The 17793-nt window shown below is 53.2% G+C and overlaps 3 protein-coding genes across 5 annotated transcripts; 1 reads left to right on the top strand and 2 right to left on the bottom strand.

Annotated features, from left to right (window-relative positions):
- Nucleotides 1-628: 628 nt before the first annotated feature.
- Nucleotides 629-9608, bottom strand: Wdr97 (WD repeat domain 97). Its single transcript, XM_029547864.1, has 25 exons — nt 9428-9608; nt 9110-9270; nt 8340-8968; nt 8077-8198; nt 7245-7944; nt 7010-7152; nt 6675-6911; nt 6508-6598; nt 6237-6369; nt 6028-6149; nt 5732-5792; nt 5418-5567; nt 5079-5336; nt 4869-4991; nt 4544-4792; nt 3802-3930; nt 3479-3718; nt 3220-3399; nt 2882-3079; nt 2665-2786; nt 2437-2593; nt 1294-1779; nt 1145-1242; nt 998-1059; nt 629-884 (listed from the first exon to the last, which is right to left on the bottom strand). The coding sequence occupies exons 1-25, from the start codon at nt 9555-9557 to the stop codon at nt 688-690; spliced, it is 5178 nt and encodes a 1725-aa protein (XP_029403724.1). The 5' UTR covers nt 9558-9608; the 3' UTR covers nt 629-687.
- Nucleotides 9609-9723: 115 nt separating this feature from the next.
- Maf1 (MAF1 homolog, negative regulator of RNA polymerase III) lies at nt 9724-12812 on the bottom strand. Of its 3 annotated transcripts, XM_021216893.2 has the most exons (9): nt 12452-12812; nt 12080-12125; nt 11540-11672; nt 11318-11446; nt 11080-11245; nt 10833-10954; nt 10632-10751; nt 10369-10503; nt 9724-10251 (listed from the first exon to the last, which is right to left on the bottom strand). In XM_021216893.2, the coding sequence occupies exons 3-9, from the start codon at nt 11620-11622 to the stop codon at nt 10230-10232; spliced, it is 777 nt and encodes a 258-aa protein (XP_021072552.1). In that variant the 5' UTR covers nt 11623-11672; nt 12080-12125; nt 12452-12812; the 3' UTR covers nt 9724-10229. The 3 variants fall into 3 exon arrangements, with proteins under 3 accessions (XP_021072552.1, XP_021072550.1, XP_021072551.1); XM_021216891.2 differs by lacking the exon at nt 12080-12125; XM_021216892.2 differs by lacking the exon at nt 12080-12125 and having other exon boundaries at nt 11540-11625.
- A 403-nt stretch (nt 12813-13215) lies between these two features.
- Sharpin (SHANK associated RH domain interactor) lies at nt 13216-17109 on the top strand. The gene is made up of 9 exons (XM_021216865.2): nt 13216-13626; nt 13878-14052; nt 15640-15768; nt 15843-15984; nt 16065-16173; nt 16253-16406; nt 16477-16589; nt 16684-16812; nt 16884-17109. The coding sequence occupies exons 1-8, from the start codon at nt 13429-13431 to the stop codon at nt 16798-16800; spliced, it is 1137 nt and encodes a 378-aa protein (XP_021072524.1). The 5' UTR covers nt 13216-13428; the 3' UTR covers nt 16801-16812; nt 16884-17109.
- The last annotated feature ends 684 nt before the right edge of the window (nt 17110-17793 follow it).

Raw genomic sequence — 17793 nt, 5'->3', positions numbered from 1 at the left:
ACACAGAGAAACCCTATCTGGAAAAATCCAAACCAAACCAAAAATAAATAAATAAATAAATAAACCATCCAAAATCAAAACAAAACAAAAACCCCCAGCAGACTACAAACCAAAACAAAAGCAACAAAGCAACAAAAGAAACTGCTTTCACCCACAGACCTGGAGAATGAAGGGAAGAGGCCCAAGCCCTACCTGGCTCTTTTTCCTCAAATGTCACCTGGTTCAGTCATTGGTATACCAACTGCAGAGAGTCTGCTGCAGAGACCCACTTGGTACATACATAAAGGAAAACACTCAAACAACTGAGGCATCAAAATAGGCCCCAGGGTGCTGGCACATGACTTTAACCCCAGCTCCTAGGAGGCAGGGGCAAGTGGATCCCTGTGAGTTACAGACTAGCCTGGTCTACATAGCGAGCCCCAGCATGGGCTATGTAGAGAGATGTTTTATAAAACCAAAGACTAATAAAAATAGGGTGTAGAACAATAAACACTTTGACATCAATTTTTGGCCTCCACAAGCATGCCCACACATGTACTTGCACACAAATGAACATATATAGATGCACAATAAGTAAGTAAATATGTGTTTATATATTTCTTAATGTAGACAAAGCATGGTATTGTGATTTGCCAAGTGGGTAGAACTAGGTTTTGGCCATGGAACCTTGGCTATCTGTCCCCCAGGTCAACTGTAGGCATCAGGGTACGTATCTTGGAGCAGAAAGTAGCGTTGAAGTGAAGGCTGAAGGAGGAGCGGGGGCAGTGCCCGTGGGGGTGCGGGCCAGCCTGGGGGGAAGGGCTGCAAGTCCACTCTTGGCAGTGGCAGCTTCAGCACTCTGAGAGAACCATCGGGAGTCAGCTCCTTGCTCTGTATCTTGTGACCTAGATGTGGGAAGCCAGGCAAACGAAGCTATAGGCTGAGGTTGGGGGTGGGAGTGGGGGAGACAGGGGAGCATTAGGGTCCAGCTCTTATGCCTGCGCCTGTGTCTACTTACTCCTGAGAAATACACCGAAGTCTTGTGCCTTGGCCTCCTGAAGACGGAGGATTGGATAGAGCCTGAAGAAGGGAGAGGGTTTAGTTCAGACCTTCCTTCAGTGTGACCCAGGCGGGGTTCGCCCAACAGACCCACTGTCATGCGCACCAGCGTTCCCGGAGCGGCCGCTGCACAGCATTGGGCCTTAGCTGGTGGCGTTGTCGTTGTCGGAGTGAGACAGGTAAATGCGCCTTTTCCTTCTCCTCCTCCTCCTTCTCCACCTCCTCCTCTCCCTCCTCCTTCCCCTTCTCTTCCGCCTCCTCTTCCGTCAATGATCTCTGCTGCTGTGCCCGCCGCTTCTCACAGAAGAGATTAAGCATATCCATATGAAACAGGTCTACTATCTGAGAGCGTGCCCATACTGTCTGCGCCAGCGGTGACTCTCTTCTCAGTGCATCAGGCATAAATGCATACTCGGAGTCCTCCAGACAGAAGGTCTGCAGCATATCGGCAAGTGCCTTTTTGGTTTTCTGGATACGCATATGTGCCTGTGAGCTTGCCGTCTGGAGTTCTGGGATGGATACCATAGACTCCATCTGCTCCACAGACTCTATAGGCTGCACAGGTGAAGGCGTGGGTGATAGTAGCGATTCATGAAACTGCAAGGACATTTCTGATGCTCGTGAGAATGTCCAAGAGGCGCTCACGGCAGGTAAGCTTCCCCCAGAAACGAGGGAGGTTTGTGAGACCTGCCTGGAAGGCTCCACAAAAACATTGACTGTGGACTGCTCCAAGGTATCCGCCTAGAGGGGAGTGACCCATAGAGTAAGGACCTTTGCACCCATACCTCTGAAATATCCCTCTATTAGAGTCTCAGCTCCAAGGAGAGGGTACCTTACCCAGCCCTCGAGACCAACTCAAGTACAGCCTTCTGCTGTGTAGGGAGCTCTCAAGAAGTGTTCTGCTGGGCTGGAGAGATGGCTCAGTGGTTAAGAGCACTGGCTGCTCTTCCAAACATCCTGAGTTCAAATCCCAGCAACCACACGGTGGCTCACAACCGTCCGTAATGAGATCTGACGCCCTCTTTTGGTGTGTCTAAAGACAGCTAGCTATAGTGTACTTACATATAATAATAAATAAATCTAAAAAAAGAGAAAAGAAAAGAAGCCGGGCAATGGTGGTGCACGCCTTTAATCCCATGCTTGGGAGGCAGAGGCAGGCAGATTTCTGAGTTTGAGGCCAGCCTGGTCTACAGAAGTTAGTTCCAGGGCAGCCAGGGCTACACAGAGAAACCCTGTCTTGAAAAAAAAAAAAAAAGAAAAAAAGAAAAGAAAAGAAAGAAAGAAAGGTTCTGCTTTCGAAAACTCGGGTGGGGTGATTCCCGTGGGTACCACTCATGGTCTTCTGAAGAAGGCAATAGGTTTCCAGTAGGTGAACCGCTAGCCCTTGGCCTACCAGACCTGGAGATAAATGTCTTCAAGCTTCTGTTGACACTGGGTGCGTATCGCGGCCTTGGATTCAAGTTTCAAGTCCTCAACCCAGGTCATAATTTCCTTGAACAGCACACCGTCAGGGTCGTGGAGCCCCATCCCCTCCAACAGCTTCTTGAGCTCCTGCCTGGGCCAGGAAGAGGTTTAATTCAAGTCCTCCCAAACTAGCCAGGAAAACCTAGCGGGAGTTGAACTCACCGGCAACTGATCGGAGAATACAGGTAGTAGGAGATAATTTCCAGCACCACATCCAGGACATCCAGGCTGCAGGCCAAGAGCAGCTGCAGTGCAATCATCACAAACTCCTTCTGTGTCTGGTCCTGTGTTCAGGAGCGGGGTGGACCGTGGTGGGTTTTGGGATTATGTGTTGTCGCTGGGAGAAGTGGAGGTGCCCTGGGGGTGAGGAGGGGCTCACCTGGAGTTTGGGCGGATCATCCTGGTTGAGCAAGTACAAGAGTTTGGCCTGCAGCCGGGTTCGGAGGTTACCAGTGACATCAGGCAACAACCTCAGCAAGGCATTTAGAATGTTCACTCTGTCCGCCCAGGAAGCTTGTAACAGGAAGTCCAAAAACATGGAGGCCAAGCCCTCTATTGTGCCCATCTCTGGATAGGCCTGCAGGAAGATTTGCTCACACCCTCCAACTCCACTCTACCACTCTACATGCAAATTAGCCCCTGACTTCTCTCTTCTACCCATCCCTCCCCCCTCCCCCCTCCCCTGTTAGGCTTCCCAACTTCCCAGAGTCTCCTAACCTCCAGGGTAAAGATTGGGAACAGTTTTTTGAACCAGTTCTGGACCACAAAATAATGCAGGAACTTCGGCAAATGCCCATAGCGTTCCTCCAAGAATGAGCGTCCAAATTGGCGGGGACGAGAGTAGCTCTTAGTCTTAGAGGCTTCGTTGCAAAGTTTTGAGATCAAATCTGTGGCGCTCTAGGGGGAAATGACTGAAGCTTCAGACCCATCTCTGAGCACCAATCTCACCCTCCCCATGAGGGCCTAGAGTGCCTACTTCTGTGTCTGGTCCCCAGTGTTCTGGCTCTGTCTCCGAAGTTCGAGAAGTTCGGGAAGTTCGGGAAGTTCGGGAAGAGGGGATCAAGTCTCTCTCAAACACTTCCTCTTCCTTTCTCTCCTCCTCTTCCTCCTCCCCTCCTTTCCTCCTTGTCAGTCGGAGCAAACTGAATAGTTTACTTCGCCACCTGGCAGAAGAATGCTTTCGGTGCCTTAACCACTGCTCATCTTCACTTTCTGCCTGCAGAGGGACATGAAGAAACATGTGGCCTGCTGTGGGGATAATAGGGCCCTCCCAGAGAACCCTCAAACTCCATTTCTTGCCTTGGTTCTGCTCTGGCTAGAAAGTTTTGCTAGGGAGCCGAGACAGCTGACCTCTGCTTGCAGCCACATTTGCCGCAGTACCACAGAGTTGGGCACACAGCCGGGAAACTTGATGGGCCGAGAACGTAGCTAGATGTAGAGGCAACAGATTGGGCTGAGGGTCTGAAATCACCGAACAGCGCCGGTGTAGACATTACCAGGGAGCATCGCACCTTCAGAACCGTGGGCCCCCAGAAGCCAAACTGGACCGGTAGCCTCTGCTCTCAACATGCAAATGGGCAGTTTAGCTTGGGAAACCAGAAAAAGGGTAGTCTTGGGGGATAGGAACTGTAAATGAAGAAGTAGCTGGTCCCCGATGAGCACTGATGGCACGTACAGTATGACCAAGTATGGGAAGATGGTGGATCTTGAGCAACTGGCCCCACTGAACTTTGTTCCCCTGAAGCACAGGGACTCTGGGCTCCCAGAAAAAAATCTCCAGGGAACATTGCATTCCCACTGGAGAGACCGGTCTGCAGAAACAAACACTGGCGACACACTCCTGGCTCAGGCCTAACCCTGGAAAGCAGCGAGGAGTCCATGTCCTCACCAGAACTGGGCAGGTTGTGTGGTATGGGGTTGGTTGGTTGGTTTTGAGACAGAACTTCTCTGTGTAACGGAACCCTGGCTGTCCTGGACCTGTTTTGTAGACCAAGATGGCCTTGAACTCACAGAGATCTGCCCATGTCTGCCTCCTGAGTGCTGGGATTAATAAAGGTGTGTACCGCCAGGCCTGGCCATGTACAGGTAGGCTTGGCCCTTGGGTCAGAGTGAAACACAATGGCTTTACAGCAAAGGGAGATGGGATATGCAAAGAGTGACCCCCAGGAGATGCCACCTCTGGAAGGATGGAGGGGTAAGGTCTCACCCTGTAGGGCTTTATGGTGGCAGGAAAGAAGCCCATGAGCTTTGAGAGAGGCTCTGCGGGCTTTCTTTGCGGCAACAGTGGAACCTGGGGAGGGATAGGAAGTAAGAATAAAACACGACCACCAAAGCCCCTGGAACTGCCCTAGAATAGGGGCCCTCACCCTATTCTTCATGTAGTCGATGGATGTGTCCAGGTCTATGGCCTTGACTGCAAACTGATCCCAGTGCACCTGTAGATCCAAGCCGAGGCCCAGCTCACAGCTCAGGGAGGAACGTGCTAGAAGCTGGGGTACACAAGGAGTTAGAAGGTGTTGGGCCAGGGAACACAATGTCCAGGCATGGGTGGATATTGGATGTAAAGGGGACCTTACCTGGGATGTCCAGCTATGCACCTTCCGGTAGGTGGGTGGAATGGGCAAGGAGACTCGAGGAGGGCGGGCAAAGCGCTTTCCTGGAGCTCCTGGGGATTGGGGGAATGAGAGTGGGGACACTGGCTGAGCATCATTGCTAAGTGCAACCTGCCCAACAATGATGACAGGTCCAGGCTGGCTCTCCGGGTCCAGTGACTTCTTCTCTGTGGAAGGGGCTGAAGTGCCCCACTGCTGGGACTCCCATTCAGACTTTATGCCCTGGTACAGGAAAGAACAGGAGGCTTGTGTCAGACAAGGTGAAGGTCCTGGCAGAGCCTGGGCCTGATTTTTCATACCTACCATCAGGTCAGACCCATAGATCAGACGTAAGTAATTGTCGAAGGCTTTGTGGCGCTGCTTCAAGGTGAGTTGGGGCCGAGTTGCTGGGGCCACCAGTCCCTGTATCAGTTCATGAAGGTCTTGATCCCGGGCTATGATAGTCTCCAAGTGCTGAGGTGGAGATCGGTGGTCAGCCTATGCTTATTTGAAGACTTGCCATGTGCTTCCCAAGCAACTATTAGGGTCCCAGGCCAGAGTCTGAGAGACTGTGGCCTGAAAGTGGGCAGGAGGCATGGGTGGGCAATGGACTGGCAAAGGGTCGGGACCTACATTACCTCTTTCAACACTGGCTGCTGAGGTTCTGATGTCTTGTAATAGCCGAAGGGCAAGGGCACACTGTAGATAGGAACAAACAAAGGCAGGGCTCAGGGCGTTACAGGTGGGATAGGTCAGAAGCTGGAGTGAGACGTAGCCAGGAGAAAAGATTCCGGGATTGAGATATGGTAACACCCCATAGCCCCAAGAGGGACTTGAGAGTGTAGAGGACTCATACCCTCCCAAGAGGCCTTTAGCTATCTAAGCAAACCCTGCCCCAGGCTGCCACTGCAGCCACGTAGACCTGCCAGCAGACCTGAGGCTCGCTGCTCCGCGTAGATTGGCAAGCCTCTGCAACTGGCTGGAAGTCAGTGGCTTCTTGCTGGTGAGTGGCAGTGGAGGGTCACTGATCGCATCAGGGGCCTTCAGACACAATTTCTGAAGAAGCAGATAGAGCTTCGTTCCCGGGACTGGTCCATATGCAGCAGCCAGTCCCACCTTCCCTACCTTGACCTCACTGTATACCTTAACTAGATAGGATGTAGGTAAGTAGGTCAAATAGGACACCAGGTGGAGGCGGGAGCCTAGTGAGAAGACCAGGTCTCCATTGTTGCTGGAGAAGGCCAGGGCCTGAGGGGGACCGTTGAGCTGCAGGAGCCTGCAAGAGTACCTAAGATCTAGCCACTGTCTCAAACAGTAGGAATCTGAGTCAGGGACAGGGAAACAGAGGTTAGAAGAGCCCTACTGGCTGCCCTCTAGCCATTAGCTGCCCCCACACCATAGGGCCCCAGCCCACCGCAGCAGGTGGTTCTCCCTGGTCCATATTCGGATGGTGCAATCCAGGCTGGAGCAGGCAAATATCTTAAGGGTGGGGCAGCAGCATAGGCCTAGGGGCAGAACTAAGGTTAGGAAGCAGTTGAGAATAAAGGCACGGGCTTCACCTTGGCTCTGTTCCATGCTCACCAGTGATATGGTCCATAGGGTCATCCTGTGGCCGATGGTCGTAACGCATTTTGTCACCCAGGCCAAACTGCACCAGGCCATAGGTGGCACTCTCTGGATCCTCAAAGCCTACAGTGATGCGCTTCCCCAGAACACAGAGCATTACCACGGGGTGGCAACAGGAAAAGGTCCGGAGCAGGCTCAGGCATTCCTCAGCATATGGGAATACACGCCACATCTTTACTGTCAGGTCTCCGCCTTTGGGTGGCAGGGGCCAGGGCTGGGACTTCAGGATAGTGCAGGAGCCCCCACCCCCACCCCCAGGCCATCTTTGAGGGAGAGAAGGTACTACTAACCTGAAGTCACAATGCTGCTCCAGGTAGACCCAATAGCAGTCACTGGTCCTGGGCTGTGTGCTTCCGTGTGAAAGACTGTCACTGATGTGCGCCAATCCAACACAGACAGTGTGCCATCTGAGTGCCCCATCACCGGAAGAAACCTGTGGGAAGTGACAGAGCCTGTTGGCCAAGGCTTTTTCCCTAAGTCAGCCACAGTTGGCCTTAACTAGCCTCAGATGGAGGTAGTGCTCACCTATTCTTATTTTTCCAGGCCCAGGCGATGGCACTGCGGAGCATGTCACCCTGATTCTGTCGCACAATCTCCCAGCAAGCGAATGCACTTCGAGGATCTGTAAGATGGCTGTAGAGGTGCAGGCAGCAGGGCTGCGGCGCTGGGGGTGGAGGTGGACGCAGGCGGTGTACCACCACCATCGGGCAGCGTGCGGCATTGGCGCGCACTAGGTGCCCTGAGCGTGTTAGCACCCACAACGCTTCTCGAGACAAACAATAAACCACCCCAGCTGCACAGTCCTCCGGTTCCAACAGTAGTGAACTCACAGTTTGTCCTGTAGTAGCAGACACCAGGTAGACCGACCCATCTGCGCAGGCGCATACAAGGCGAGAGGGCAGAGATGGATCAGTTGGCGTTGGTAGCACTGGCGCCACTTGTATATGGAGCACTGGTGCGGATAGCTGTGCTAATGGTGAATAGAGGGTACGCACACGCCATAGCTCTATGCTTTTTGAGCAGAGAGAGAGCACCGGCCAGCCAGGACTTGCAGGAGCCAGCAAACGGCTCACTTTCTCAGAGATTTCGTCTTCGGTCCAGCAACCCAGAGTTACCTCTCCTACCTGAGCTGCGGCCCGCAGGTCCCATGTGCGAATTGTCCCGTCCTGTGAGGCAGACACTGCCAGTGTGCTGTTTGGGAGCACTGTCATAGCTGTCACTGGACCTGCAGGAGAGGCGCAGGTCATTTTGGCACATCATAGCTTAAGGAGGGATTCCTGGGATGTTGCCAACACTGGAGAGGGGCAAGCTTAGGATGAGAAAAAGAAGGGCTGCAAGAGCTGCCAGCCTGACACACCTGTGTGTCCTACAAACACCATCCGGATCTGCCAGTCAGCTTCCCACACTTTCACAGTACTATCCCGGGAAGCTGTCACCATGGCATCCATCTCCTCACAGTAATCCAGGTCTGAGATGATGCTAGAGGTGGGGAACGGGGGTGGGGTGGGGGGTGGGGGGCAGTGGACTCAGCTCAGCCCTTCTGTGGGTCCTATAGCCCCTGCAATAATTGGCTCTCCTTAGGGGATCTGCCTCCCATCCACCTGTCCCGAACCCCCTCACGTTTTATGCAGATCCTGGCTAACATTTATGAGAGCCCAGTCGTCCAGATCAAAAGTGAGCACTGCCGAGCCATAGGCAGCAAAGCAATGCCAACTGCAGTGGTCAGGTTCCAGCCCTAGGGCCAGGCACTTGAACGAGCCAGACAAGCCCGGTGGTGGCCGCAAAGGTGAACCACAGGGTACCAGACAGCGACCACCTGAACGGAACTTCCAGAGCTCCAGGCTGCCACTCATCTGGGCCACAATCAACAGACTCAGGCTGGGCACTGGTAAACAACAAAAAGGTTCCTGGTCCAGTGACTTGTTCACCCGTGGCTTGCTTAGCCAGAGCAGGTGGAAGTCTGGCCCTAATATACTTAGTCCAGCTGGACCCCAGCCGACAAAGCGGCCTATCTCTCCCAGAGGGCCGGGCACGGTCACAAGCCCGTTAAGTACGACGGGAGGCTTCAGCGTGGCCTGCTCCCAGCCATCCTTCGTATGCTGATGCAGGTAACCTTCACCATCCAGTACCATGAAGCGTTCACCCACTGGATCCTGTGCTACCGAGCACAGTCCAGCTTCCACCTCAAGGTGACGCAGTGGCTCCAGCCCATGTGTCATGCGAGCGACCCGCAGCTCTGCTCTCTTCTCCTGCAGGCCAGAGTAGACAGATGCACGTGTGAGCCATGGAGGCGTGAGCTCTGCTGCCAGGGAAACTCGTAAGGACCAGTAGAGTCTGTGCCCAGTATCTCTAGGGAGGAGCCCAAGTAGAAACCTTATAGAGAACCACACCTTCTCTACGATGTCGTGGAGGTACGCGCGGAGGTGCAGCCACAGCAGCCTGGCGCGGCGACGCAGTGACATACTCTGCCACCTCTGACTATTGGTAAAGAGGTGCGGGACCTGTGGTCCCCCCAGCAGACCCAGTTCTGTAAACCGGGAGAAGACGCAGTGTCACTACAGCCCTGTGCCCCAAGCAACAAGGAGCCCTCCTCTGAGGGTCAGGCTGGGTCAAGGACTGCCCAGGGAAGTTACACCTTCAGGACTGAATAAAGCCTGAGGAACATCTGCTTCCTAGAGGGATGCCCGGACAATGCTAGGTGCCCTCACCATTCTTTTCTATGAGCACCCCAGGATCTGGGATATCATAGATGTCCTGATCATAAAAGTCTACATCCAGAGCTAAGTGGTCAGCCTCTGATGAAGAGAGGTTGACTGTTTCTATTATCCCGTCCCCCATGTCTACCACAGACAGTCCCAGAGGGGAGAGAGAGATAGTAACAGCTCTGAGACTAAGTAACGGAAAAGCAGCAGCTGTTGCTAAGATACCAAAGTTACCAGCCCCACCCCACGACGCAGGCCCCGCCCACGACGCAGGCCCCGCCCCCACAAACTCCCAAGTTCCATCTAAGTCACAGAAACTTTTATTGGAAACAAATGAGCTGCAGCAAAGTGACACTCAGTGCATGTGGCCCACCTGGTAAAGTGGGAGACAAAAGTGGGCACCAGGGGCTGGTCAAAGACCAGACCCCATAAACACTGGGCACCACTTATAGGGCTTCAAACTACTGGCCCTTAGAGCTGGAGTGTACAGGCCCAATAAGAAATACAAAAATAAACTCTGTGGTCCAGCTGTCCTGTCTGTGACAGACTGTTGGTGCAGAGCAGTCCCGTTTTCTATCAGACTCCGTGCTGTTTAATCCAGCCCCAGCATGGGCAGCAGGAGCCTGCAGGGGTGAGTGGACATCCACAGGCTGAAACCAAAGGGATGCACAGGTATAGCCTTGGGCAGGCCAGGATGGTGACAGTGCCAAGGCATAGCTGGCATCTGGGGAGGCTCTGGAGCTCCTCAGGGAGACAGGTCCAGGGACTGGTCGGAGCTGGATGAAGCTGAGCACTCTGCTGCTTCTCCTCACATACAGATCACTGGAACCCTAGGCACAAGTTGGCACACAGTAGGCCTTCAGCAGATGACACCCAGAAGGAACCCTGATCTGTCCCACCCATTGCAGGCTCCTGAGGATATGCCACGGCCACAGCCGCCACCACACCTGTCTTCCTCCATGGTGCTGGTCTCCTCCGCCCTGCCCTCACCACCTCCTCCTCCAATCTCTTCATCAGCCTCCTCTGCCCCCAGTTCCAAGTCCAGTGCATTGCCTGCCTCTGAGGGTGTGTAGGTGGAGCCACTGCGTGGGGAGAGAGACAGCAGACTTAGGATCTCCTTTCCCAGGCTGTCCCAGAGAGAGTAGACCCAGTTAAGGAATGATCTGAGTTGAAGAGGGAACTGGAGAAGGTGTGGTGGCAAAGTACCAACCTGATGGAGCGGCAGCTAAAGAAGACAATTCGCTTAAGTCGCTTATTGTAAAAGAAATAGTTGAATGACCAGAGGCTTCCATCTTCCCCAAAGGGGTCCGAGTCTAGATCTGGGTTATAGCTGAAAAGAGAAAAAAGCAGAGGGATGAGGTACCCACTGCCATATACATCTGCGTGCCCAGCTGCAAAGACGGGAGCCCACCTGTAGATGTCACATTCGGCTAAGCAGATCTCCTCATCCACTGCATTCCACAGCTGTGGCTTCAGGGCCTTGAAGTCTTCACGAACAGCTGAAAACAGGCTGCAGTTGACTGCATTTACCACCTACAGGAGGTGATAGTCAGGGGTGACAAGGGTCCAGGGTAGCAGGAAGAGCCCAAGAACCTACACCAAATGGGGATGGCAATGAGAAGGACCACATGGCTTGGGGCCCTTCTGTCCATCCTTACCCAGCGGAGGCTTGGCTCTCGGCTGAATTCATGACTTCTGGCTGTGCTGAAGTCATAGTCTGGCCGGAAGGACTCATTGAGGGTAGCAATCAGATAGAAGAGGGTCTTGCGGCTGCACTTGTCGCTTAGAGGACTCTCATCCTCACCACCCTGGCTCTTGCTCAGTCTGAACAGAGATAAATGTCAGCCTTGCCCACTGTCCCACATACCCCAGAAGGTAGTTTCCACCTCAGCTTACCTGCTGGGACTGAGGCCTGAAGTTTGGGGTGGGGACAGCGCCTCCAGCACATGGGGCTGGCCCTCCTGGCAGAACTGCTTGAACATATGTTTATCATCTCCCGCCATCTTACACGAGTAGCTTTCAATCCTAAAGAACGCAGGTGGAGTCATGAAGCATGCTAACCCGGAGGACCACGACAGTGGTCTCTGACAGATTGATCCCCAGAGCCTCCAGCCTCACCTGCCAATAATATGGGCATCTCCAGTCTCCACTGTCAACTGTGAGTTGATGGCCTCAAAGCTGGAGTTCTCCAATAGCTTCATGTCCTTTGGGAAGGGAGCTCCTTGTGCAGGTGGGACTAGGGCAGCACTACCTGGGAATGTGGGAAGCCAGCATGGCTACCTAGCTCCAAAGGGCTCTGCTTTCAGCCTTTCCACCCACTAGCAGAGTACTGTTTGCAGCTCGAGCTAACCTTGAGTCCACCATGGAGCTCTTCTTCCTCACCTAACCTGCCCCTGAAAACTCAGCACTGGCTGACAGGGAGATGATCCTATCACCTGAGCATGGCATGTCCAGGTTCTAGCTCAATCTCAAGTCTTCCTACATGTACTGGGGCGGGTGGGCGGGCAGGCGGGCTGGCTGGGGGGGTGCCCACCCACTCTCGACATTCCTATTCCATCGGCATTCTGCAGGCACCCTCAGACTGTTGTAAGGTCCTCAATAAGAACCTACTATCCGGTTCGGAACCGGGCATCTGGGGTTTCGAGCCTTGAGGGTCACCTGTATGGGCGCTCTTCCCGGGTTCTATGGGTTGCTTCGCTGCTTCCTGTCAAGAAGAGGAAACCCATGAATTCTTCAATTCTATTTGCAAGTATGCCTAATTCGTACTTCGAAGTGTGTAGGATGGGACACACCGCCTCTGCTGGCTCAGGCCAGCGGTCTCCTGGTATTGCTGCCCTGCCAGCCTAGAGGCACCAGCAGATTCGTAGTGGGAAACTACAAGCCCCAGGAGGCATTGCACCAAGAGAGGCGCTCCAGCCCCAAGCAGCATTAGAACTACAAGTCCCATGAGGCACTGCAGCAGCGCGAGGCCCGCCGGGGACTGTGGTTCCCGCAAGTCCGGACCGCTTGGCGCATAAGGCTGACACCCACCTGCCAGAATTGGGCTAGATCAAGCCAGGCTAGACCGGTTGCTTAGTGTCGGTGCCGAGGTGACGGCGGTGCGGGCTTTGCGCAGCGCGGGTTCCTCAGGACTGGAGGGCGGCGCCGCGGCCTCCACTCGGGCCGCACTGTATCCGGGGGAAGAAGCTTCGCGGCGACGTCCCGTTACTCCAGGCCCTGCCGGCCCATACGGGCTGCAGCCGCGACATAGCCTCGCCCCCCTGCAGCGCCCGCTTTCGCGACCGACCTGCCGCGGACCGCCGAGATCCTACCAGCCAGAGAACGAAACAGCGACCTCCGCCTCCCCCGACCCGACAACAACAAGCGTCCGACGGGCCCAACCCCACTCCTCTGAATGGTCCACTTTAACCACAGGGCCGAGACCACGAGAAACCTTATTGGTGGACTCCTCCGCCACTCTGCCTCACCTTCCACTTCTACTGGCTGTATAGCTTGTCTGTCTCGCCCTCGCTTACGAACCCGCCTCCCCTCTTGGTGTTCATTGGTTAGAGCCATACCCGCCCCGCCCCCAGAGCCAACCCTCTTCCTAGAGTGGTGCAGGGTTATGAAGAGCGTCTACTGTGTTCGTGTGCATTGGTGCCTGCCTGGTTCGTTCCGGGAACTGGTATTGTCTTATGTCGGGCAGCAGCTATCGTTCGTTCGAACCTTTGAGAAAAGTTCATCCTTGCCTTCTTTTTGTGACCGGTGACTGGTCTGTGTCACTGTCCCCGGGTCCTGCTGAAAGGTGACTAGTGTGGCCGGACCGTGCCTGGAGATCCGTGGACCTTCTCTATCGCGTAGCGAGCTATCAGGCTCTGGCAGTGCGCAGCACTGGGTCTTTCTCGTTCTCCGCGCTCTGGGGCATCCGGAACCTAGGCTCACAGTCCGAGTTTCTGGCCGGCGGAAGTACTCGACAGTTCTCTATCACGGAAGCGCTGTCGGAGAGTCGGGACTCCGCCGGACCAGAAATGTCGCCGCCCGCCGGCGGTGCGGCAGCGGCTGCAGACCCTGCCTCACCTGTGGTGCTCCTGGCGGTGCACGCGGCGGTCAGGCCTCTAGGCGCTGGACAGGATGCCGAAGCGCAGCCGCGGAAGCTGCAATTGAAAGCCGACCCTGAGCGGCCTGGACGCTTCCGGCTAGGACTGTTAGGCACCGAGCCCGGGGCGGTGAGTGTGGGCCGGATGCTGGAATCAACTTTCTTTCCATTACCTTGACGACAGAACTTAAGTAGTTATTTTTCTTTGATGCCTTTAAAAGTGGGAATAATGCTGATACCTAATTTACAAAACTTGTAAGGAATTGGTAAGATAACAGGCGAGGAAAGTTCCGGGCCGTAAAGATTACCTAGTTCCTTTTCCTTTCCTATTGGTGTGGGTAACGAAGAGAATCCACTGACCGAGCACTATTCCCTGTTCAGGTCAGTTTGGAATGGCCCTTGGAGGCTATTTGCTATACCGTCCGTGGGCCTAACCAACACGAGCTGCAGCCTCCACCTGGAGGTCCTGGAACCTTCAGCGTGCACTTCCTCGACCCTGAGGAAGCACAGCAGTGGGCAGCACTGGTGCGAGATGCCACCGCAGAAGGACAAAATGGTCAGTGTTGTGGAATAGATGCTGATTTGAATATGTCCCAGCCACCTGGTCGTGGTTGGGGGTAGTGATGGAAGCTGGGCACCTAGGAAGGCTTCCAAGAGGAAGGAAGTAGAGAAATAAGGGGTTCAAGAGCTGACCCCAGTACCAGACAAGTGAGAACAGGAAGAGCAAGCATTGCTGCAGGACTAAGAGTTTAAGGACAATGGGATTGTGTTCAGTGGAAAAATAACAGAGACTTAAAGATACAAACTCCACAGTGTAGCAAGACTACAAAGAAGGCCAGAGGATCTTAGGAGATGGAATTGATAGGTCTTGTGGTTGTTCAAATGGAAGAGTTAGTGATTAAGACTGAGCTAGAAGAACCACTTAGTATGAGGCTTATACCCAGTGCCTGCTTGGAAAAGCATGGACATGGCTGAGACTCTGGAGAAGTAGACTGGGAGTTGGAGAGGTCACCCAAAGTCACCAGGAGAAGCATAGAGAAAAGAGGGCCTTGGATGCAGGCCAGTGGTTCACAACCTTCCTAATGCTTCAACCTTTTAATACAGTTTTAATACAGTATGGCCCCCAGCCATACATTTATTTTCATTGCTACTTTAATAACTGTAATTTTGCTACTGTTATGAATTATATGTTTTCCAGTGGCCTTAGGTGACCCTTGTGAAAGGGTCATTCGACTCCCCAAAGCATTGGAACCCACAAGTTGAGAACCACTGATGTAGACAGTGCCCTGGTAAGAGGTAGGAAAGCCCACAAACACCGGAGGAAGCCCTGAGCCTGACATGAGAGAGACCTGGGTACCTTAGCATTGAAAGACTTTGTCTTGTCATTCATTTGCCAGATGTGTGTACCCAACCCTTAATACTGTTCTTTGTGACAAGGTCTCAATGTGAATTCCAGGTTGATCTCCAGTTTCCCGTGTAGCCCAAGTTGGTTCTGAACTGTCAGTGATCCTCTTACCTGTTCTCCCAGAGTGTTGGTGTTACAGATGTGTACCACCCAACTGGGGACTACTTTTCTTTTTGCTGTATGTGTGCACGCATGCGCGTGAATCTGTCTGTATCTGTGGTGTGCATGTATTTGTATAGAGGCATACATGTGCACAGCACGTACAGAAGTCAGAGAGCAATCATGGGACAACCCTGAGTGTCAGTCCTCACTTCCCACCTTGTTGGGGTCTCATTCTCTTGCCTCTACCCCATCTCACTCACCATATGAACACTGGGATTACAGATCTAGACTTCCATGCTTGGCTTTATATGGTTTGGGGAATTTGAACTCTCAGGTCTATGTCTGTATGAAAAGCACTTTAAGCCAGGCAGTGGTGGTGCATGCTTTTAATTCCAGCAACTCAGGAGGCAGGGATCTCTGAGTTCGAGGCCAGCCTGGTCTGCAGAGTTAGTTCCAGAACACCCATGCTACACAAAAAAGCCCTCTCCAGCTGTGAGTTGTTTTTAAGGGCAAAGGCTGGGAGAGGAAGATTAGCCCGAATTATGGCCTAAGGATAGTGGGATGAGGCAGAAAAGGCAAAGGTCCTAAAAACCCAAGATTGGAGACCACTAGCCTAATCCACATCTTCCCCCTTAGGCAGTGGCAGCCCAGCCCCAGCCCCAGCAATGTGCCCCATTTCTCCACCATGTTCTTCTATGGCTCAAATACCTAAAGCAACCCAACCTGAGATGGATCTTCCTCAGAGTTCTGGAAACTTCAAAAAAGGTAAAGACAGACTGGAAGGAGTTGGGGGGCTGTGGCTGGTATCTGGTTGTTATAGCTGTCTTCTCTCCCCGTAGAAGAGCTGGCTACACGCCTGTCCCAGGCCATTGCAGGTGGGGATGAGAAAGCAGCAGCCCAAGTGGCAGCAGTCCTGGCACAGCATCATGTGGCTCTCGATGTCCAGCTCACGGAGGCCTGGTTCCCACCAGGTCCCATAAGGTAAGGCCTGGTCTTGCTCACTCTGCCTTCTGACCCTTCGAGGTTAACTGTCCAACACCCTGATCTATATTCTGACCCAGGCTGCAAGTCACAGTTGAAGATGCCGCATCAATTTTGTCCTCTTCCTCGTCTGCCCATGTCTCACTGAAGATCCACCCACACTGTTCCATTGCAGCCCTCCAGGAACAGGTGAGCATGGGCGTCGGGACACGTGTGCAGTAGGGACTGGGGTGAGTGACGCTGCCTAGCCGTCATGTTCTGACCTCAGGTGTTCTCAGAGTTCGGTTTCCCACCAGCTGTGCAGCGCTGGGTCATTGGGCGGTGTCTGTGTAAGCCTGAACGAAGCCTTGCTTCCTATGGGGTCTCTCAAGATGGAGACCCTGCTTTTCTTTACTTGCTCTCGGCCCCCAGAGAAGTTTCAGGTTAGTACTTAATGGGGTAAGAGGTGGGGTGTAGTCTTGAGATGGCCCTGAACCTTCTCCTCTGTTATAGGACAAAGCCTTCAAAACTCCAAGATGGACAGGAAATTAGGCTTGTTTCCCCAGTCACTGGGTCTGCCTCATGACCTACAGCCGTCCAGTTCCAATCTCCCAAGTCCCTCTCAGGTGGGCAAATAACCAGTCTGGGTGTGGGCCAGACATGGGCAGCTGTGGGCACTGGAAGAACTAGAAAGCATCAACAGTCTTCCCATCCTCCTAGCCTGGCTGGTCTTGCCCTTCCTGCACTTTCATCAATGCCTCAAACCGCCCTGGCTGTGAGATGTGTAGCACCCAAAGGCCCTGTGCTTGGGATCCCCTTACTGCAGCTTCCACCTAGAAGCCACCAAAGGTACAAGAGGCTGGGAAGGGATGAGGGGATATAGTGGAGAATAAACAGGAGTAACCTATCTTTTTCCTCAGGTTACAGAGAATATGGCCCTCTTGTCACAGGCCCAACCAACCACCACCACTTGAACTTTGCAGGGGACTGCTGCTTGTTGGGGACAGAGATGCCACAACAGGGGCCACAAGCTAGTAATTAAAGACACATAAGAGCCAGCCTGTGTTCTATTCTTGGATATGGAGTTGTACTAGCCCAACTCCCTGAGAGCAAGGAAACAAGGTTCTGCCCATCAGTAGCTGGTGGGATTCCCCAAACCACAACCAGGAGACTACTGAAGAGTGCACTTAGAATCAAGTCACAGTGGTCATAGAACATAATACTGAGACCACTTTACAGAGCCTCTAGCCTCCTGCTAGGAGTTCCTGTCACTATCCCTGGCCCTATTGTTGGTCTTCTCAAATCCTCCTATATTGCTATCATCATTATTTTTAGCTGCTTCAGCCAGTATACCAACAGTAGGATTATTTTTCCTTCCCCACTTAGGGTGTTTTAGCACTGGGAGTCTTGAGTCTCCTGCCTTTGTGATCCTCCTGACAATCATCTATCACACTGCTGTAGGTACCAAGATGCTTCATGATAACCTAGTGACTGTCAATTTGTCCTACATGTACTATGTAGCTGCACTGTAGCCTACTAGGCATTGTTCCCTGACAAATACACCTCCAGCACACCCTCCTATCTGTCCAGCCAAGACTAAGAGACATGCAGGTACCCTCTGTCTACTCCCAATTGCTTGCCATGTCTGAGAACTTTCCCATCTTGCCAGGACGGCGCTGCTGTTCTAGGTCTTCCACTTGCTAAAGGTTCTCTACTGCCTCAGTATGGACGCAGTTGTTCCCACTCTTTACAGCCCCTTTCTACCTCTCCCAAGAAATACCCACTCTGCTGAATGGTGCTGCCTTTTTCTTTAAAAAATAATTTTGAGAT

This window comes from Mus pahari, chromosome 17 (genome assembly GCF_900095145.1).
Source record: "Mus pahari chromosome 17, PAHARI_EIJ_v1.1, whole genome shotgun sequence".
NCBI lineage: Eukaryota > Metazoa > Chordata > Mammalia > Rodentia > Muridae > Mus > Mus pahari.
Note: the sequence above shows the minus strand (reverse complement) of the source record. Positions and strands in the feature narration are given on the sequence as shown.

Bases quoted from the DNA above. Each gene is read 5' to 3' on its own strand.
- Wdr97 (XM_029547864.1), bottom strand. From the start codon at position 9,557: ATGGGGGACGGGATAATAGAAACAGTCAACCTCTCTTCATCAGAGGCT. The intron at 7,945-8,076 runs GTGTGTCAGGCT...CCTCTCCTGCAG, and splicing joins GGTGTTTGTAGGACACACAG to GTCCAGTGACAGCTATGACA. The intron at 4,793-4,868 runs GTGAGGGCCCCT...ATCCCTCCCCAG, and splicing joins TCGACTACATGAAGAATAGG to GTTCCACTGTTGCCGCAAAG.
- Maf1 (XM_021216893.2), bottom strand. From the start codon at position 11,622: ATGAAGCTATTGGAGAACTCCAGCTTTGAGGCCATCAACTCACAGTTG. The intron at 11,447-11,539 runs GTGAGGCTGGAG...TGCGTTCTTTAG, and splicing joins GATGCCCATATTATTGGCAG to GATTGAAAGCTACTCGTGTA. The intron at 10,504-10,631 runs GTTGGTACTTTG...CTCCCCACGCAG, and splicing joins TTTAGCTGCCGCTCCATCAG to TGGCTCCACCTACACACCCT.
- Sharpin (XM_021216865.2), top strand. From the start codon at position 13,429: ATGTCGCCGCCCGCCGGCGGTGCGGCAGCGGCTGCAGACCCTGCCTCA. The intron at 15,769-15,842 runs GTAAAGACAGAC...CTCTCCCCGTAG, and splicing joins TTCTGGAAACTTCAAAAAAG to AAGAGCTGGCTACACGCCTG. The intron at 16,174-16,252 runs GTGAGCATGGGC...TTCTGACCTCAG, and splicing joins TTGCAGCCCTCCAGGAACAG to GTGTTCTCAGAGTTCGGTTT.